The sequence below is a fragment of the Camelus bactrianus genome, chromosome 34, assembly GCF_048773025.1.
Source record: "Camelus bactrianus isolate YW-2024 breed Bactrian camel chromosome 34, ASM4877302v1, whole genome shotgun sequence".
NCBI classification, from domain to species: Eukaryota; Metazoa; Chordata; class Mammalia; order Artiodactyla; family Camelidae; genus Camelus; species Camelus bactrianus.
This window is the reverse complement of record NC_133572.1, coordinates 5,230,746-5,252,007: the sequence shown is the minus strand read 5'-3', so window position 1 is coordinate 5,252,007 and position 21,262 is coordinate 5,230,746. Positions and strand designations below refer to the sequence as shown.

General features: G+C 48.9%; 1 protein-coding gene across 2 annotated transcripts; it reads right to left on the bottom strand.

Annotated features, from left to right (window-relative positions):
• Positions 1-2,435: 2,435 nt before the first annotated feature.
• Positions 2,436-19,087, bottom strand: PEX5 (peroxisomal biogenesis factor 5). Of its 2 annotated transcripts, XM_074357236.1 has the most exons (16): positions 18,953-19,087; positions 18,166-18,328; positions 17,809-17,844; positions 17,405-17,537; positions 17,064-17,195; positions 11,570-11,675; positions 10,885-10,975; positions 10,375-10,485; positions 10,019-10,111; positions 9,541-9,660; positions 5,767-5,910; positions 5,500-5,570; positions 4,890-5,102; positions 4,480-4,645; positions 4,009-4,166; positions 2,436-3,836 (listed from the first exon to the last, which is right to left on the bottom strand). In XM_074357236.1, exons 2-16 carry the CDS (start codon positions 18,310-18,312, stop codon positions 3,635-3,637), a joined length of 1,923 nt encoding a protein of 640 aa, XP_074213337.1. In that variant the 5' UTR covers positions 18,313-18,328; positions 18,953-19,087; the 3' UTR covers positions 2,436-3,634. The 2 variants fall into 2 exon arrangements, with proteins under 2 accessions (XP_074213337.1, XP_074213338.1); XM_074357237.1 differs by lacking the exon at positions 10,375-10,485.
• Positions 19,088-21,262: the final 2,175 nt, after the last annotated feature.

The following is a 21,262-nucleotide window of genomic DNA, read 5'->3' as shown; positions in this document are numbered from 1 at the left end:
TGACGGAGGATTTCAATTCATCTTCTCCAAATAGGGAAGAATCAAAACATTTATCTGCATGTGGAGGTCAGCTCTTTGGGCGTGTCCTGATTCTCAGCGCACATTTCTAGCTTGCATCCAGGTCATTCAACAGGCATTGACTGAGTGTTTATATGTTGTGCGAACTGTGTGAAGTCACAGATAAGAGACGGCATGTCACATCTAAGGAGGTACGTCAGTTTTAGTGATGAGGGGTTGAGAATGAATGAAATGAGAAAAAAAAAAAAAAACAACAAGAAGCTCTCACAGTAACCCAAGAGAGACAGCAAACCCCTGAATGCAAGTAACAGCAGAAGTACAGAAACCAGAGGACCCTTGTGGGCCTTATTGAGGGGGTAGATCCTGCAGGACTGGGTGACGAGGGGGTATCACAGGAAAATAAGGAGGAGGTGGCCAGACCCATCCACTGTTTTCTCCTGATACATCTCCAAGGGTGTGCAAAATGAGGAGCAATTTTTGGAAGGAAATTCCTGTTTTGAATTGGTTGAAGGTGACTGGGAAACATCCAAGTAGAGGACAAAGAACGTTCAGTGTGCAAGGCATCCAAGGCCGGGGGCGGAGATCTAATCTGGCCTGTTATCACCATTTAAATGGTAGTTACAGCCACAGGTGTGTACAAAGCCACCAAAGAATCCTGCAAAGCAAGGAAAGAAAGACAAGAACAGAGACCCCAGGGACAGCAGGTTTAAGGAAAGATAGACAAAAAGACACTTAAAGGAGACAGAGAAGTAAAATCTCAGGAGAGAAAAAAATAAGAGAAGCGGGGGAGAGGATTTAAAGGAGAGAATGGCCATCAATGCAAGGACACTGAGCGCAGCCAGACTGCACACGCACACCACTGGGGGGCATCATTCACATGGACCATGTTGACAGCACTCCCCAGAATTGTGCAGTGCACCGTCTGCACAAGCAGGCATGGAAGACCTGCCTTAGGATCAAATGCCACAGTTAGGTCAAGTGACATCAGAATTAAGTGTGTCCACTGGCTTTGGCCTCACAACAAAGGCCTTTCCTGACCGCGTGGTCTCATGCTGCCCCACCACAAGCCCCGCTCTGCCCTCCAGTGCAAGGTGCATTTCACTTCTTCACAGCACATGTAACTGAGATGTTCTTATTTGCTTGTCTTGTTTCTCCTTCAACCGGTGCATAAGCCATGAGCGCAGGGACCTTGTCTGCCCTGTGGGTTATAACCCTGGTAACTGACAGCACCTGGCATGTGACAGGTTCTCCATCAATACTGGCTGAATCTGACGTGGCTTCAAGAGGCCCCCGAAGTGACCGTGCAAGCAGCCTCTTGGAAGCCTTCGTGCCACCCAGCGCAGGCAAAGCAGATCGACCTGGGGATTTTGCTAAAACCAGAAGTCAGCTCAATCCCAAGCCATTGACTCCGCCAGACTCTTTTCCTCCTTGCATTTCCACACTAGAAACTGCCTCAGCCTGCCCGGTCCATGCCCAGGCCCGTGGGCCCTGCACCCCCGCCCTTCAGAGCCCGAGGTCACCCAGGCGGGGATAACAGATGCCCCCTCCCCTGATGTTTTCTTTTCTACAAAAACATCCCACACACTAAGGAAACTTGCAAATTACAGAGAAGTGTGATGAAGCCGGAGAGAACTGCTCATAATCTTGACACGGTTATCACACTGGGAATTTCCTTAGTCTCTTCTCAATGCATTTTCTTCTTGAGCTAAGCTGTAAAGTTTGCTAACCTTTTCTTTCTCATTACATTACTGGCATTGACTGTCACTGGAAAGTGTTCCATAAATAATAGCTAAATAATATTTCGCTGTCTGGGTAATTTACTGAGCCAGTTCTCTTTTAGATACTTTTTTTTCCCCCAATTCTAAAGTGGCCCTGGACATTCATCTCCAAATACAAAAATTTGTTTATATTTTTAAAATTCTCCCCAGGAGAGAGACTTCTCGTGCTATGGCTCTTGACAGAGTTCCTGATAAAACCAGGTAGAGCCAGATGAAAACCTTTAGAAGCCCTAAGCATTGAAAAAAACTACAAAAATCCTCCCATGGGATAATTCATAACAAAAAAAGACAATACCATGCAACTATCCAGCACCCCGTATCTTCCTGCACAGAAGCAACACAGTGTGAGAAGTGCACGGCTGTTAAACACCTGTCTCTGCTGCTAAACCATCAGCCCCAGGAGCACAGGGGCCTTGACCATCTTGATCATGTCCTCGATGTATCGGGTGCTGAATAATTACAGGGCAGATGGATGAGTAATAGATACACCAAAGAGAATGTGAAAGATAAAGAGAGAAAACTGTTGAATACCAACCTCCAAACACCCACCCACCGCCCACCGCCCACCGCCCCAACCTCAGGACTCCCCGCCCAGGAGCAGGACTCATACCCACGTCAGTTCCATTTATTCTTCATACAAATATTTTATAGTTTTATTTTTAAATCATTTACACATATTCATACAAAGAAAAATAAATTTCAGGATGGAACCTTGGGACCATGGCAGTTTAAAAACAATCTCTCTGATCATTAGCTACTGAAGACAAGGCAAGAGGCTCAGCGGCCACCTCAGTCGTCTCCGCGGTGAGGGCGCCCCCCCCCAGCAGAACCCCCGCTGCTCCCGCATCTCCCTCTGTCTTCGCCTTGTGGAGGTGATGCAGGGATGGGTTTTCCACCTTCTCCCTTAGAAACATTCCCAGCAGCACGGCAAAGGCTCAAGGTAACACTGAACCCCCTCTTTGCTAGGAATTTGGCAAGATGGCAATTTCTGAAGCAACGTTCCAGAAGACTGAGCTCAGGTCCTACCCGCAGGTCCTTCTAAGGGGAGGGGGGTGGCTGCCCTCACGACATCCTCGCCCCAAGGGCTCTGTGCTCCCACCACAGGGCCCAGACCGGAGCCCTGGACCTGAGCCCGCCTGGTCCTCTCTGGATTCATTCCACAGTGAGCCGCCCTCCACCCCACACACTGACCCCTCAGCTCCTGAGGACCCTCTGCTCCCCGGGAATGAGGCCAGCATCACTGCGTGCAGCCTCGTATCCAGGGAATCCGAGCTACAGCCGGGAGAGGTCCCAGAGTGACAGAACTATGAGCACCCCTACAAAACTCAGCGCTGCTGAGCAAATCAACATTTAAATCAAACAAGCCAGCCCCTCACACACCCCACCCAGATACAGTCATCACAGAGCTGCTCCACAGGACCCGCCACACACCACTGCCCAAGCCAGCTGCACTGGTACCAACTCCCAGTAAAAGCGGGGAAAGGACAGGCGTGACGGGTGGCAGACCCGACCAGAAATGGCAGCTGATGACAACAGTTACCCTATCTCTCTGGGTCCTACCCAAAAAGCAGCACCAGAAAGGGCATGATGAGCAGAGAGATCTGTAGCCGGATGCGCAGCCCTTGAATTACCAAGGGACTCAGAGACCCGCCGCGCGTCCTCCTGCGATTATGCAGGAACGAGAACACCGCCTGCCCCTACATCAAGGCAGCGCCCGAGAGGCCGTACCGCTTGTGGTCATCAGCCCACCCCCTTGGTAGGCCCTTTTGGGGAGAGGGAATCACATCCAGAGCGGGGACCCCTCCTAGCAGACACTCGCAGGGCAGCCCGTCCCACTGTCACTGGGCCAGGCCGAACATGGCCAGGAGGGCGGGCAGGTCCCGGGCGTCGGCCGCCCCGTAGGCGTCGCTCTGGCCCAGCATGGACAAGGCCAGGCGCAGCGTGCTCCAGATGTTCTCCGACATGGCGCCCCCCTCGCCCCGAGGGCCCCGGCTTTTCCTCTGCATGTTCAGGGCCTCCAAGAAGTGCTCCACAGCCTCCCTGCAAGGAAGGAGAATGAGAGCCGGTGAGCAGAACACCAGTGGAGGGGTGGGGTGGCGGGGAGAGTTGGGGCTGGCCAGTCAAACAGCAGGATCAGGGACCGAGGAGCTGGGGTCCAGGCCGGGAAGGAGGCCACTGGTCCACGCGCTCACTGCTCAGCAGGCGCTCTCACCGGTGGGCCCCCAGGTTGATGCAGCTGATGCCCAGGTTGTAGCGGGACCGGATGTAGCCAGGCTGCAGTTCCAGGGCCCGACGGTATGCAGCCACTGCCTCTTCGCTCTGGTTTCCGTTGGCCAGGGTGGCCCCGAGCTTATTCCACAGCAAGTAGTCCTAGGACAAGGGTGGAGGAGGCTGAGGAACAGGAGCCAGGCTCAGGTCAAATGCCACGCGATCTCCCCCAGCTCCCCTGTGTAGCTGGTGTAAGCTACTACCCTGTTCCTGTCTCCTCAACAGCTCACTGTGTGGCCGCAATGCGACCGCCCCCAGCCCCCTGCAGACCCCTCTAAGCCCAGGTGACCCTGGGCTCCCTCCCTCCTTTCCCCAGTTCTCCACGGCAGTCAGCACATGGAGCACTGGGTCCCAACAAAGGTCCTCCAGGAGGCACAGAGTCAGGTCCTGTTTCCCTTCCTCCTGTGGGGCTCACGTTGGGACGAACGCTGAGGGCGGCTGTGAAGCAGTCCACCGCCTTGTCATACTCCCCACTCAGGTTGAAAAGGACTCCCAGGCCACACTGCACGTCGGGGTCAATGGATGAAGGGTCCAGGCGCACAGCTGCCAGGAAGAGCTCCTTCACTTCGAGAAACAGGGAGCTGGATAAGGAAGAATGAATGCAAAAAAGCAAGTGGATGGGTACGTCTATATTCCTAGCCCTCCAAAATAACTCAGTTAGTCAATCATATCCCCAAGGTGCGTCAATCTACCAGCATCCCTCCTTCTTTCCAATCCCGAGTCTCCCCTTTAGACCCTGAGCCTCAGTCCATCCGAACTTCCGCAGTCAAGGTCCTCCTTCTACCCAGGTTACCGTTCGCCATCCCAGGAACTCCTCACACTCACTCGGACAACAGAGATCCCAGGATGCGCTTGCTGGGGCCCAGTCCCGCCCCGCTGGCCCCTTCTTCACTGGGCGCCACCAGGTGGGCATAGGCCGGCGTGTAGCGCAGCCAGTCCCTCAGGGTTTCACAGGCCTGTCGCTGCAGGGACTCGTTGGTGAAGCTGACAGCCAGTGCCATCAGTGCTGTCCGGTTATCTGGCTGTAGCTCCAGGCACCTGTTTGGACCGAGATGGGCAGAGCTGGCCTCTGCAGTGACATCACACCCCTCGGCACCCTGGGACGCAACCCAAGCTTCAGAATGCAGTGAGGGGGCCTCACCTGCCAACCCCTCAGTTAAGAGGTACAGGGACCCTCTACAGCTGGGTTAAGAATTAAGTTACAGATCTGAGAAAGGGCAAATTTCAGCAGCCAACGAACCAACCCGGGTCCCACAAATAAAACCATGAGCTGATGAAGAAATGGAGCCAGTTTCTCCAAATTCATTCCAAACCCTGGAGTTTTATCATGAGAAAACATTTCTGTTAGTGGCCAAAAAGAAGACAAGCCTCTATCATTCCGAAGGCTGTGAGTAGAGCCCTGGGGCCACGCGGCCCCACCTTTCGGTGCACTCACTTCCGCAGCGCGCTGATGGCTAACAGCTCTTGCTCGTTCTCTGCCTGGGTGGTCCCCAGATACTGCCAGGCCTGGAGAGAAGGCGACAGGTCCCATCACCCTGGTGCAGCTTTCCACCGTGCCTCCCTCTGGCTCCCCCCACTCGCCACCTTACTCTCACACCCCCACCCCGGGCAGTCACTCGGCCTAATGCATCTGCACTGCCCTTGGGCCCCCAGAACCGCAGGGCGCGGTCTCTGATCTGCAGTCGGCACACGAGGCGCTCACTTGTGTGTGCTTCGGGTCCTGCTGCACGGCCGCCTCGAACAGCAGCGCAGCGTTAGGCAGGTCGCCCTCCTGGAGGCGTCGCAGCCCTTCCTCGAAAGGCTGCGGGTGGTCGCGCAGCGGGTTCTCCTCCTCAAAGTGGTACCCCTATAAGGAGGAGAAGCCAGGTGAGACCCCGTGGAGGAGGGAGCCACCGCGGGGCAGCAGGAATGGAGATGACAACCCAGACAGAAGTGGAGAAGAGGCCGAAGCCTCCAGAAAGGTAACTGGACAAACGCTGGCAAATTGTCCGTGTCATGAAGGAGCCCGTCTACCGGCACAGTTCCGTCGCCCCGCATCTGCTCGCGCTGCTACCCTATGTTCACAGTGACCGGAGGGCCAGGCAAGTCTGCGAGCTCTGATCCGTGCGGGGACTACGCTTATTTTAGGAAGCCTTTATAAGCCTGTATTTCCACATCCTTGACCACATCCTTCTCCTCACTGGACAGGGCACATTTCTTCACAGGATCTGCCTATGGTAATGAGACAAGCTCTCTTTAGCTGTTCAAAAGGCTTTTCTTGTTATCCTGTAATAGTGTGATAACGTATAAAGGAAATGCAATTTGGAGGCAGAGGCCCTGCCACTCAAATGCAACTCTTACCCGGCTCAAAGTCATGTGCCCACTGACCGGACAGCAGTGCGGTCAAGCACCTCGAAAAATTTAATTTATTCCCCAATTTCATTCTTAAAAGTTATTAATATTAATCTGTATCTGATAGTAAATGAAAGCTAGATTCCAAAATTCCAAGGTCAGAAAATGCTTGGGAAAGACACATTCTCTTCTAGCTGAGGCTTTCTCATTGAGGGAAGAGTTCTGACGCTGTGTGCAAAGATCTGTCCACAGGAATCCACGCAGGCCAAGGTGTTAAGATAAAATGGGTCCCTAATAAGCATGTGACTTGGGACAGGCAAATAAAATGCTCCTTTTTGGAAAGTAATGGTTACCAACACAAAACAATGTATCAGAATGAAAACAAGATGCAAAATACAAGGCAGGGCCCTTTCCAAATGGGGTTAAGGACAAATCAGAATGAAACTACAAAATAAAGACACGTGTGAGGCCCTTTGTCACTACTGTTGTGAAACTACTCAAGAACCAGAAATGCTTAAATCTTGCCAGCAAAGTTCTAAGTCATTAGATGTCATCAGATGCAAATTATTTCTGACAAATAAAAAATCATCACAATGGAGATTTAAGAAGCGAGACATATAGGAGACGGATTTGGGATAAATGTATAGAAGGTACATTCATGTTGAGAGTATGCAGTGTTCCTGGGGCATGAAAACTCAGAAGGCAGAAATGAGCCTAGACCCAGGTCAGCAAGCGTCTTCTGTAAAGGGCAGAGAGTAAGAGTTTTGTCACAACCACGTGTCTCCACCACTGCAGTGAGAAAGCAGCCTCAGACAATGTGTAAACAATAGCTGTGTTCCAATAAAACTTTATTTGTGGACACTAAAACTTGAGTTTCATATTTTCACATTTCACAAATTATGAGTTTTCACTTTTTTTTCAACCATTGAAACCACTCTCAGCGCACGGGCCATAAAAAAACAGGTTTACCCGTGGGCCGCAGTTTGCCGACCCCGACCCCAGACTGTTAGAAATAAATCTTTCTGCATTCACTCTCAACTATTATCCATCATCAATCCATATTCTAAGCTACCCCGTGGGAAACAGATCTTTGCCACCTGGAACACAACTTCCTAATGAAAGTGATTCCTGCCTCTCAAAGCTGCAGAGAGGATCAAACGAGAACATCCACTGAACCTTAACAAAAAGCTTAAAATACTGCTCATAGATCGGTATTATCCTCACGGACAACACAACAGGTCAGCGCCACCCTGCTGTAAGCACAGGGTTCTCCGCTCGTCCTCTTGTCTGTGTTACCTGTCCTCTTTGACATTTTATCAATTGCTGATCAGAGAGGAATTTTTCAAAAGTAGAATATTTGCATAGATTGGAAAAAAGAGCCCTCTGGAGGAACCTTTAACAACCCACAGGAGGCAGGATAAGCTTGGGTCACCGTTGCATCCTAAAAAGTCTAATCCAAGCCAGGCATGAGGTCTGAGCCATTGTGCGGTCTGCTCAAACATCTTATAGGATCTTTCTGCAAAAAGAGGATCGCTCAGTGTGTCACATCACAGAAGCTTCTCTTTTATGCTAACAGTATACAACACCTGCTTGAGCTAAAGGTTGTCTTGAAAACTTAAGGACTATCAATAAAAAACAGTACATTCAGAGACTCATGAATGCATCTGACAGGGTCAGATCCACATTTGAAAATAAAACAAGGACCACTGACATACAAGTCAATAATAGTACGAAGCGAGATAAAATCTGAAATGTTCACTATTAGGAATAAAGCAGAGTATATTATGTGCATTAATGCAAATGTTTCTAATCCTAATTCTGCAGTCCCCCAAGGTGTCAATGTTATCAAAATAGGGTTCAAGAATCTAAAAACGTAACTGTGTTTTTAAGTTTGGGATTAAAAAATGTATTCCACCTATCGTGTCATTAACACGGAAGTAAAAAATGCTAAGTGGAAGCACTGCTACGTCTGTATTTATCAGAAACATGGAACTTTTTCCCTAAACTTTTTAACTTGCCGTAAGTGGTAAGTTGATGGGGCCTATGCAAGTTATCAAATTTTTATTACAAATTAATAAAAGTATTATCTCCAAGTAATTCCTTCAGTTCTTCCTCATCAGAATTCTATAAAAGAAACTCTTACTCTGGCAAAACTAAGGGCAGGGTCCCAAAAAGTAAGCTCTCTTCTTTTCCATCACAGGACAGCTCCCAGGCGAGCAAGCTAGGACAATAAAGCCGTATTTTCCCTAGTACTGAGACTTTCGCTGGCCTTCAAATCCTAGCCTTTTGTCAGTTACCTTGAACGCTACGCTTCTCTGTCTTCGCAAGAGCTAACTCCAGCACCCTGCTCTACACCTCAGGCCCTGGTTCCAGCCCCAGCCAGGTCTGAGCTGAGAAAGACACCACTACTCACCTCCCCAGTTCCTGTTTCTCAAAACCAAACAACTCTCTCCCTCCCCCATCATGCTTCAATTCAGCAGCTCAATTATTAACCACATCCCCAAATACCTTACAACCCACAAGCAGACTTTTTCCACAGTGGTACCCCAATGTAACATACACCTCTCAAGTCAACAGAACACATTATATGCAAAATTCAACCATCTTTCACCACCAACTACTGGGAAATTTTCCTAACATTTAAGTTATTTAATGTAATTCTTTTTAAATACTCTAAATTTGGGGCAAGTGGTTAGTACCTACAGGAAGAGATTAGAACTTTAAATAAACTTGTGAGTTGAAAAAGTAAATAGGTATTAACGTGGAGGGCAGAGACGGTCTACTGCCCACCACTCTCCACCAGAGGAGTTAACAGGCTTCTTAAAATGTCTTCAACCAGCCTCCGAAGCAGGGCTCCTTTGTCTGCACTCTTAAATCATCACGTGCAAACCTCCATCCTAGGTATTACATCACCTTTGCTATCATTTGACAAGGGTGGTCCGTTATTATTAACCTTCACATCCCAAGAGCGAAGCGCACCCTCAGTGCCCAGGGGAGGGCAGGAGCAAGGGAATGGTGCGGACCCCCTTCCACGGAAGGGGGACTCAAGAAAATAATTGCCTAAGAGTGGGTACCCTTCAAATTCAGGATTAAAGGAGAGACAATAAATCATGGAAATCCTGCAGTCTGAAACACCAGTTCCTACCTTATCGTAGGAAGCAGACACAAGGTCATCGTAGTCAGAAAGCCAGGGGTGGGCCTCAGCATCCCGTTTAGCCATCTCCTCCAACTCCGCCTGCAGCTTGTCCCAGAAATCAACATCGGACTGTAAGAAAGGGAAAGCAGACAGAAGATCGGTGGTGACCACCCCACCCTGCCCCTCAGCTCCACCAACACCAATTCCCTAAGGCGGTGGTTCTTGCATCTCAATGTGTTTAAGATCACACTGAAAAGCTTTTTTAAAATGCAGATTCCTAATCCTAACCCCACATTCTGATTCAGCAGTCTGTGATGCCCAGAACCTTGCATTTCTGACAGGCACCCACCCCATTCCAAGCAACTCGGACCCAGATGATCCAGGAACATCACGAAACACACTGCTCATCATCCTTGGGGTTAACACACCCACTCTCTCCAAAGGAATGTTCTCTGGGACTGTCTACACCCGCCCCGCCTGCTCTCACCTCTATAGCTGACTTGGCTCGTTCAAATTCCATTTCGAGGGCAGATGTGTTTACTGGTCTTGTGAACTGGTCAACCCAGGCATCTGATGTACCCTGTGACAGAGAAGGATGGTCATACCACCACCACCACCGTCCTACCCACTAAACACCAACTGAATACCCACTCAGCACCACCAACCTGGGCACTTCTGAGAAGAGCATTCTCAGAGACTCTTTCCCACCCACTCAGGATCTGGATGCTACCAAAACGAGCTGGCAATAAAATCCCTTCCCCGTCTGGGACCACTGAACTCTGAACCCATGGCCTAGAGCACCAGCCGGCTCTGAGGTGGGACTGGGAGGTGACAATGTCCTACCTGCTGCTGAATAAACTCTGCTGCCCACTGCTCTGCCTGAGCTCGGCCCGACCCTGCACCGGACTCCAGGGACACCTGGCCCTCGCCAATCTGCCGCACGAATTTCAGGAACTGGGGCACAGAGACACACACGGGCCACTTGGGAGAGGACTTCCAGGTGCGCCCTCTCAACCATGCCCAGAGGAGCCTGTGCTTACCCCTCCCCAGACCATCTCTAGCTGCAGGCAAGATGTGCTAAAGGCCCTGAAAAAAGCAGAGAGCAAAAAGAAAGGGATTTCTGGCTCTAAAGATTTGAGAAGGAACAGAAAAGAGAAAGGGTCAGTAGGCAAGGAACGAGGGAAAGAATACTGGAAGGAAGGGGCAGGGTCCTAAGTCCCTGTTCTCCAGCCAGGAAGGAGTGGACCTAGGAGCTCATCTCTTTCTCTTTAACCTAAACTGGAGTAAGAGAGGCAAGACTCCTGGCTTCTAGACCAGCTCTGCTGGGCCAGGCACCAGCGGGATGCGGCTCACCTCCGAGTTAGCCAATTTGGGGTCATCCACCTTGGCCACGAAGTCACTGGCTGTGTGCTGCAGGTCCTCCTCGGGATGATATTCGTCATACCTGGACAGAAGGACATGCATTTCACACATGAGTCTGCCACCACCTTCCCCATGCTGTGCCCCACTCCCGGCCCAGGGCAGTTACTGTTCTCATCGGGGAACAGAGAAGGTGATACTACTCCGCTCTCTGGTTGAGGATCTAAAAATTGCAACTGACATTAAAGAAGGACATTTGGGCAGGTGTGGCAGATGATCCAGGAACATCACAAAACACACTGCTCATCATCCTTGGGGTTAACACACCCACTTTCTCCAAAGGAATGTTCTCTGGGACTGTCTACACCCGCGCCAGCTACCTGATTTTAGCTCCTCTCCCTTTCCCAAACGTATCTTTGCAGAGAGAAAGAACAGACAGTAGCAGGCTCCAAATTAAAAAGGGAACAGGGTGCATGAGATACAGTTACAAACTTTCGGTAGGATAGTCAGGATTCTTGACTCAGTGTATTTGAGATATAAATTAATAAGGGTAATAATAACAAGTGGAAACCTTAAGTAGAAAATGAAGGGACTGCAAATTGGTTTGAGGCTGTGGACAGAGGAGATTGGGGCGGCCGGGAAAACTGTGTGATGCTCCCTCCACAAGTGCCGGACTCACCAGCGGTCGGCAGCGGCCGTTCCCTCGGGCTCTCCCAGCCACAGCTTCTCCTCTGACTGCTCCAGATACTCCTCCGCCCAGCGGGCGGGGGACACAGACAAAGGGTCTGCAAGGAGCAGAGGGGTGGGGAGATCGGTGCAGGATCAGGGAAGGGAGAACATAAACTTCCAAGTCAAAGCAGACAAAATCCTATGGAATCCCTCAGAGACCCCGGTCAAAAGAAACTACTACTAGATTTTCAACATACAACCCACGCCCAAGAGGCCCGGGGCAGTTTACTGAGTCAGGAACCGGAGACCAAATAAGGAGGCTCAGGATGGAAGTAAGGACCAAACCTTTTTATTTGACATGCAAGAGCTCTCGCTAAGAAAGAGCAGGCACTGGGCCTCCACCTTCCTCAAGGTGCTGCAGGGAACTGGCAAGGAACCCAGGGGGAGCACAGGAGCTGCCTGTTCCTTAACCAAACGCCTGGTCTGTCTCTATCTACAGAGTTCACACCCTCCCAACAAATGAGCCTCACATTTCATCTTAACATACCTGCCAAGAGAACTGAGAAGCAGATTGCTAGGCTAGAATTAAAATACATGGGCTCACTCTTCCCACTGGATTTTTTTTTTCACTTTTTAATTGAGATGTAACACACAAACATGAAAGCACTTAAAGTGTACCAAACTTAAGCATGCGGCTTCACGAATTTCCACCTAGGAACACACTCAAAGCACCAGCACCCAGATCACCATACGGAGCATTTCCAGCTCCCTCCCTCCCAGACTCGCACAAGCCCCCATCCCCCCAGGGATAAATTCTGACTTCTGTCACTTTTGATTGGTTTCAAGAGCGATGTTTCTAAGTCTAATTCTAGAAACTGTCTTAGAAGCTCTTGTGACAAAGGGCACTGCTGAGACAACAGAATAAACGTATCAAATGAGGGTGCTGAACCGGTCCCAACCTCCTGGACTTTGCCCTTTACTATGCTGGGCCAGGAAAAAAAAAAAGCAATGAGACAGATTAGTTAAAGGATTTAAAGGGGCCCTAAGGAGTGAGCGAACGTAGAGAAGGATGGGCCTGTAGTGTTCCTTCCTTCTGCTCTGCACCAGTCCTTACAAACCAGACACCAACATGGCCATCCTGTCTTTGTGCCCAGTGAGAAGATCTGTCATTGCTTTTAACACGAGAAGGCAGGTCTACCTCCTCACTATTAATGTACAACAGAGCTTTCTATTCCATTCAACTGAGACTCTGCCTGAATAATTTCAACAAACTAGAGCATCTAAGACAATAATGTCAAAATGTGAAGGGAAAAAAAAAAGGATCAAGACTCAGAGTTCACCTAATCATAAATAATAAGTGCTTTATTGCTAATATAATAAAATATACAGTTGACAATTTTTTTGACCATGGACTTAATTTCAAGGACTCAACATTTATATCCGGATGTCCCTCACTAGCTCTTACAGGCAACATTGCACTTTCCTTTGCCCCAGCTAGACTGTTGGCTCGAGTACGAGACCTAATAAGGAGACGCTCGATACCTTTATCCCATGCTGCTGAAACATAACCAGTCCCCTCCTCAGTCTCCAGTCACTCCTTACTCTCAACTAGAGCGTCCTGCAGAAGCACACTCTGGCCACAAGCGCTCCCCGAATCGCAGAGACCAGCACTGCTGTGAAATGCTCCCCTCAAGGGCAAGAAGCAACTAAAAAGGTACCTGACAGCAGGCAAGAGGTAGTTTAGGACAAACACCCCAGATGTGAGTCATCCGCAAACAGCTGTATTTGGTACTTGGCCATATTGGCCACCAGACGCGGGATTCTCTGGCGTTGGGACCCTGCTCCAGCACAGGAGCCAGAATAACTAAAAGAAAACCACTCGGCCCTCACAATAGTTTCTGAGAAATTCTTGCAGAAAATCCGATTCGCATGGACACCTGTGAGGCTGAAGCAACTAAGGCGTGCTCGGGGGAAGGGGCTGCCCCCGGTCACGGAGACCAGCAGAGTTAGAGCCAAGCGTCTGACTCAGAATGGCCACCGCATGCGGTTTCTCAGCATGTGTTCATGTCATCCAGGCACATCTGCCCTAAGCTCGAGAGTCAAAAACTCAGAACTTCCTGCCTCTATCCCTGGAAGTTTCCATGTCTGCTGAGTCACGCGGTGGTCAAGAGTGAGGGTTCCAGGGTCAGCCCACCTGCACCCAGATCCCAGCTCCCCCGCTTAGTCACTGTGCGTCTTCAGACAAGTTAGTGACCCCTCTAAGTAACTTCCATTCCCTTATCTAAGAAGTAAAGATGATAACAGCTACATCACAGGGACTCTCCTAAAGCCCAAATGAGACAACGCCTGTGCAGGTGAGCACAGAGTAACGGACGGCAGCTATCCTCCTCACTGCTGTCTGCTCACGGCAAACCGTGCAAAAGCAGAAAACATCACAGTGAGACTGTCACTCCTTTTATTCCATAGCCTGTCCCTCTGCCATCCAGAGGAGATCCACGCCAACCGTCACCTGCTACCACTGACCACTGCTCCTTCCGTGAAAGTGCTGGTTTATCCCTCATGATTGTATGAACCTCACACACCATGTGAGCTGAAGCGGTCTGAACTCAAACCCCTTAAAGACATGTTTCATCCCTAGAGCTGAGCAATCACACGACGGAGAATTATTTGGCCCAGAAGACGGGGCGGAGGTGGAATTCCATCAAGAAATATGTCAGACTGAAAAATGAGCTTCATGTGGTGATAGAATAATTCTATACCTTGAATGCAGTGGTGGTTACACAAATCTACACGTGTGATAAAACACACAAATAAGGGCATGTAAAACTGGTGACATCTAATAAGCTCTGTGGACTGTACCAATGGCAATTTCCTGACTTTGATATTTTACGTAACTAACAGTCATGCAAAATGTTACCATTGGGAAAACAGAGGGAAAGATACACAGAATCTTTCTGTACATTTCTTGCAACGTCTACTGAAACTATAATTATTTCCAAATACAACATTAGAACAACAACAAAAAAAAAACTGAGCTTCAAAGTTCCTTTTAAACTAGATTCTAGAATCCCAACAACAGGGATTTTAAAATAATGGAGATTTAAGGAACATAACCTTCTCTCACCTTGAAGTCTACTTATCCAAAAAGCAATAGGTAACCTATATTATTAATATAATATCAGCCATTAATGCTATGAAGATAATAAAAAATGAATTAGTCTGCCCTCTGTATTCATGGGGGGCTCCCCATCCACAGATTAAACCTATTACCAATCAAAAATATTTGGGGGGGAGGCAGGCGGGAATTCCAGAAAGTTCCAAAAACCAAAACTTGAATTTGCCACGTGCTGGTGGCTACACAGCATGTACACTGTACTTACAACTATTCACACAGCATTTACATTGTATTAGATATCATAATTAATCCTGAGATGACTTAAAGCGCATGGGAGGGCGTGCGAAAGTTGTATGTAAATATTACGCCATTTTATACAAAGGACTTGAGAACCCATGGATTTTGGTATCCACGGGGGTCCTGGAATCAATCCCCTGCAGATACCAAGGGCCGACTAAACTAGAAAATCAATTTCCTTTATTCAGCTCTTTCTCCCAGATCTCAGTTCATTCGTTCAATAAATTCTGAAGGTCCACTACATGCAAAGCAATATTCTACTGCAATAGGATATTTTTATGAAGGCAGACCCCACACAATTCAACATCCCTTTCCAGCTTCCCATATCCCTGCCTCTGTGAAGCAGGCACTTTTCCAAAAGCATGTACAAAACCAAAGGAGAGAGAGCTCTTCCAAAATAATTTAACAGGTAAGACAGGTCCAAAATGTTTTTCTCAAGTACTTTTTCATTACAGGTCAAGGAAATTTTTACTGGCTGCAAGTACTCAAGTGATTGTAACAAAAATCTCATTAATCTCGATGCTTATAGTAATGATGATTTTAGTTTGAATTGTCAAAACTGACTGATGCCCACACATTACAGCAGAAGTCTCTCTGTGATAACAGACAGCACTTAAGTCTAAGGTTTGTATGAAGAACTGAGTTTCGGTCTGGTGGAAGGTCTTTGTTACAGCTCAGATTCTCCAGTTGGGGCAATTTCACAGAGAAGATTCTCAATGACAGTGTAATGCTTTAAGGAGGAGCCTAGAGTCAGACAGACATGAGTTTGAGCATCAGTCTCTGTTACTGAATGATTTGGGACCAAGCATGAACCTTTCCAAATCTCAGTTTCCTTATCTATCTCATGGGGAGGAATACTTACCTTGTGTTACTCAACCAGGTTTAAGAATATAAAATGCATAAAACCAAAAACACCTGTTGTTCTTACTGAAACTCCAACTTAAAGGTGGGAAAGGGAGTCATGATAAAGGAGACCAACAGCTTTTACTAAAGGTGAATTTTAGATGTTAGAGTCTAGGGTTTTTCTCTTGTGGGCGGAGGAAGCCCTACCTTTAGGAGAATAACAGTGAGAGGGGTAGCGGGGAACCAATTAGGTCCCATTAATCATTTCAGAAAAATTGAGGAACTGTGATGATGTGAGCGCCCTGAGGGGCCAGAATCTCTGCAACATTCCCCATTTGTACCTCTCATTGTTATCAATTTCTTACATTGGAAAAAGGTTAATAGGGCTTCTCTTTCAGAACAACCAGGAGAGGAAACCTGAAGAGAATGCCCTTCCCTCGTGCCTGTAATCAGACAATCCCAAGGGATGTAGTGAGCATGGACACTCTCAGAGAGGGACAATTAGGCTGGGACCCTAAAGAGCATAAGCTGCAGGCCTGGCCATACAGCGTAACAGGTAAGCAAGCTCTCAGTCTGGCATCCTGTAAACCCGGAATCAAATCCCAGCTCCACTACGTACAAGGCTGTGTCTCCTTGGGCAAATTACTTAACCTCTCAGCCTCAGTTTTCCTATCTACAAGAAAGGAACAGGGTTTCCTATCCTCAAGGGTTCTCAAGGGGATTAAACAGACAATGCATTTAAAGCACTAACACAAAGCCTAGAACATGGGAAGTTAACATTATTATTAACTTACTGTTATCATCAAGACCTTATCCTTTAGGCCTTTGAATGCCACAATTCCAACCCTGTTCAAGATGACTTACTGCCAGAATCCCATTTCTCTCTTCCTGGACAACACTGCCATCCATCCAATCTGTGGATCCTCTCCACCAAACCATAGTAATAAAGTTCCAGATAACAAAGAAGAAAACCTCACGTCTCATGTTCTCTCTCTCTTCATCTCTCTCTCCCCCCAGAATCTCTTATCCAGTTCAAATCCCTTTCTCTGTTTAATGTAAGTTTCAATCCCAATTACCACCTAAGAGAAATCAGGTTCAGTGCCCTACAGAAAAGAATCAAGGGTCCAGAAAAGTCATAAGCAGCTGAAAGTCATAAGCACTCTTTATCCTAAAATGAATTAGGGTAAAAGTGTAGAACTTTTGACTGCACCGTAGGAACCATTTTAGATTTTCCCAGGACAAACCTCACCTGTAACCTCAGAGATGAACTCTTGGGACCAGTCAGTCTCATTATAATCCTGAGTTACATCCACAGCATCTCCAGCTGCAAGAAACTCCTGGGCCCAGTTCTCAGACAAGGCCAAGTCTGCCACACCAGGGGCTTAAGAGAGAGACAGAGAGAAAACTAAGAAAAATACACATCATACAATCATGCTTAAGGAACCCTGAGTGCACATGAAAACCCTCTGTTCCTTTTGTTTCCTGCTGCATCTGTTTTCCAATGCTAGTAGCATCGAAATACAGAACCCCCTTGGCCCTATCTGCACAGAAAAACGGGGATCCTCCCCCAGCACCAGACTCTGGACCCACCTCTCTGGGGTGCTTGGCGGAAGTTTGACTGTTCAATCTCCTGCATCTCTGCCAGGAGGTCATCCATCTTGAAGGTCTGAGGGGCACGGGATACAAGTGGTGCATTCTGATCCTGGAGGAATTCGGCCACCAACTGACAGAAGAGAAATAGTGAAATGAAACCACCAAGAGACAGCACCCGTCAGATGAGGGACACTCATGTCAAACACAAGGAAAGCGTAACACAAAAACTGCAGATTGGAAACACTCAAAGAATACTTAAAAACAAGCAAGAGAGCTAAGCCAAATCTCAGGAAACCCAATCAGGAAAGTCAAAAAATCGAAATACCGGTGAGCCAAGTTTACAGTAAAAATACAATGGGCAAACAAAAAAGACAACAAAACAGAATGGTATATTTATTTACCTCATCTTCAGAAGCTACACCCAAAGGCTTAGAGACCTAAGACAAAAGAAAGGCAGACAATATGGTACAGGGATGAAGACCACAGACACACAACTCAGCTAAGCATGGGCTAAAATTCCAACTCTTCCATTTATGTGACCTTGAGCAAGTAACAAAATTTCTCTGAGCCTGTTTCCTCACCTATAAAAACGGTTGCCTTCATCTATAGAAAGATGTTCAATGCCTAATACACTAAACAGTCTTAGCGGGTAACTACTATTATTCGCAACACAATAGGGAAAGCAGTTATCCCAAAGTGTGCAGCGGGACCCTCTACCCCAGACCACCGCTTGGGCTTTCCACCTCAAGAACACTCACCGCCTCAGAGACTGGGGCTCCTGGGGGCCAGGGGCCTGGCCTCAATCCCTCCTGCCGAAGGGCCTTGTCCTGGGTGAAGTGCCCGGCCAGCTTCATGAGCGGGTTGGCACCCCCGCATTCCGCCTCCACCAGCTCCCGCATTGCCATGGTGACCGCCGGCTCTCTGATGGGCAGAGGTTTGGACTGAGGTCCCGGAGCCAAACCCTTCCCCACCCACAACACAGGCCGGACATGGGGAAGGCGGGCAGATGTCCGTCTCAGGTTGTTGGCCGCTGGCCACTCTCCACCCCTGTGCCTTTTGCTGTGGCCCCCACCTCTGCCAAGAGTCGGGAGGCGGGTGCCCTCCTGCCGCCCCTCTCAAAAGCCACTGCTCTCCGCTCGGCCTCTCCAGCAGCCTCCCCGACTGCGGTCCCCGGAGGCGTGATGGGAGGCAGCCGCTACCCACCCAGAGAGGCTCGGACCCCAGGGGACCAGGGGGGGCAATTCCGCAACGGGGCTGTACCGGGGCATTAGCTGGGCAAGGGAGAGGGGTAACGCCGCGGGACCATAATGCCAGACCCCCACACCCCTAAACGTCCGGCAGCACAGCGGGGGGCCATTCCCGCCCCTATGCCACTTGGGCCCCTCCCCCGTTCGGCGGGTCCGGCCACCCCTCCCGCGCTCGGAGCACCCCGTCTCCCCCGCCCGGGTCGCAGCTCCAGCCGCGCCCCCGCAACCCGCGAGGACACCAGAAGGGCGGGGGAAGACCAAGAAGCTGTCCTCACGCCCCCCGGGGCCCGGCGCTCACCGCGGCGCGCGGAGCCGCACGACCTGCGGGGACACCTGGTGCGGGCTGGAGGGAGACGGGAGAGGAGGGGGCGGAGAGCCAGGGGCGGGGCTCAGGCTTAAAGGGGCCGTGACCGCGCGGCCGTCGCGGCCCTGCGGAAGCTGTTTGGAGGGGCGGGACCTTAAGTCTGCGTCGCAGCGTGATGGGAGGAGCCGTGCGTCTTAAAGGGGAAGAACGCCTTAAAGGGGAAGTCATGGGGCGTCAACTCTGGGAGCGCTGAAGAGGATCACGGACTCTAGGACTTGTTTGATGGAAAACTCAAAGAGGAATGGAGCTAGGAAGGGCTTTCTGATCTTTGGGGGGAATCAGAACATTCTGCCTCTCCCTAGGAAGGGGCGCGTTGTGACCCAAGGGGATTCCCTGCCCTTTCTGGGCCTCGATTTTAGAGAAAGGCCCTAGAAGGGGAGTTGTAGAGGGTCAACTTCGGCGACTTCCCCAGCCTTCTGGGCCTGCCTGCTTCCAAAGTACCCCGAGTGGGACGGCGTCACAGTCTCCATGTGACAGAGACCTGCCCCCAACCCCTCTGCCACCTCTGCGTGCTGCAGAAAATAGCACTGGATGATGACAAATTCCGGTGACTAAAATAGGGCCCAGCGCATCCTCAGACCTCAAGCTGGTAACTAACCTATGGGGAAGGTGCAGTGAGTCACTCCTCTCTCCTTCCTCCCTCACCACTGGTCAACGTCACCGTGGTGGCCTTATTCCCACTGCTCCAGACTGGGAAAACACAAACGTGATGCAAGAAATGACTTTTAATCACGGAATAAGCCTGAGGCCCCACGATCTGCCACAGAATTAGCTCTGGTGTCAAACCTCAAGGTCACTGAGAAACGAACCCTGAAATCTCGCCTGCCTCTAAGTCCAAGGGTATCCTGATGTCATGACGAGAGGCAGGAGGTGCTCAGGGCTGCTGGTAGATGAGAAAGGACGGTTCATGCCATCCTTGTCTAGGGTGCAGAAGAGGAGGCGAGTGGTCAGCAGGGGGCGCCCGGAGCCAGGCTTGTTTCCTGGCTGTCCCGCAGATTTCTGGTCCCAGGGGACCAGAGGGGCACGGCTGTGTAAACTCACCCGTGGGATAGCAGAGAAGCTGCCTGACACCTCAGGGGAACAGAATGGCAGGACAGACCTGAGATTGTGCAAAATTTCTTTTTCGTTACCTTTTCACCATCTTTCAGAGGTCCTGACCCCTCTACCCCTTTTCCCCTTGAGGACACAGATCCCAGCCCTTGCCTGTTCTCTGTTCTCAGGCTGCCGTTGTAAAGCAGATATCTAGCACCTAACAAACTAAACCATGCCCAGGAGGAAGGGATGCCCTCTGGAAAGTGCGTAATTTTAAAAAGAGGATGGGGCAGCAGTGGTGGTGTGTAACTCAGTGGTAGCATGCTTGCTTAGTATGCATAGGGTACTTAAAAATAATAATAATAAAATTAATTGAAAAGTGAATCCCTGAAGAGAGCAATGTTTAACAGAAAGCATATGATGCAGTAGAATGTCAGAAAATCAAGGCAATCAGTTCCCAGTATCATTCAAACAATAACACGCACATAACCTTCTCCTCTGCCAGGAGTTTAGTTGCTGATTAGCAGTAACTCCACTGTGTATGCAGCTGGTAGGAGAATGGTAACAATGATAAAAACTGATACTATAACTGCTTACTAAAATACTAAAATACTAACTGCTTACTAAAATCCATTGTGGCATTGTGGTAAGCGTTTTAATGTGCATTAGGGCTTTTAATCTTCAAAATACCCCTATAAAATAGATTATCTATTAATCCCACTTCACAGATGAGACTTAACCAAAATCACACAGCTACGAAGTCAAAATTCAATCCAGACAACTCCAAATACCTATCCATTATATACCACTGCCTCCCAGTCTTAGAGGAACTTTGCTTACAAGCCTTGGAGAGCTTTGATCTACTAGACCATAGAATTCTTCACAGAACCTGGCCCACACTCTGGTGCTGGAAAAGGACTAACAGAGTTACTTAATATTTGGTTTATTGAAGTTCTGAATTTAGAATCTTAGATTTTGTTAATCCAGTTTCAACCTTAAAGTCTTATTCTATTCATAAATATTTCTTATAAGATGGAAATAATTATTTATACTTATTCTTTAATATATGATTTTACTTAGTCTTTAATTATTGCTTGATAAATTCAAGTTTAAAAGATTGAGTTCCTCCAATTTTTAAACACTTGTTGTACTGGGTATACTATGGTCCAGGCACGGTTCTAAAGCATTTTTCAAATATTGAAAAAATATAAT

Excerpts from the sequence above, each read along its gene's own strand:
- PEX5 (XM_074357236.1), bottom strand. The coding sequence starts at position 18,312 with ATGGCAATGCGGGAGCTGGTGGAGGCGGAATGCGGGGGTGCCAACCCG. Across the intron at positions 17,196-17,404 it reads CCGCCAAGCACCCCAGAGAG|CCCCTGGTGTGGCAGACTTG; the intron begins GTGGGTCCAGAG and ends CTCTCTCTTAAG. Across the intron at positions 10,486-10,884 it reads CCAAATTGGCTAACTCGGAG|TTCCTGAAATTCGTGCGGCA; the intron begins GTGAGCCGCATC and ends TCTGTGCCCCAG.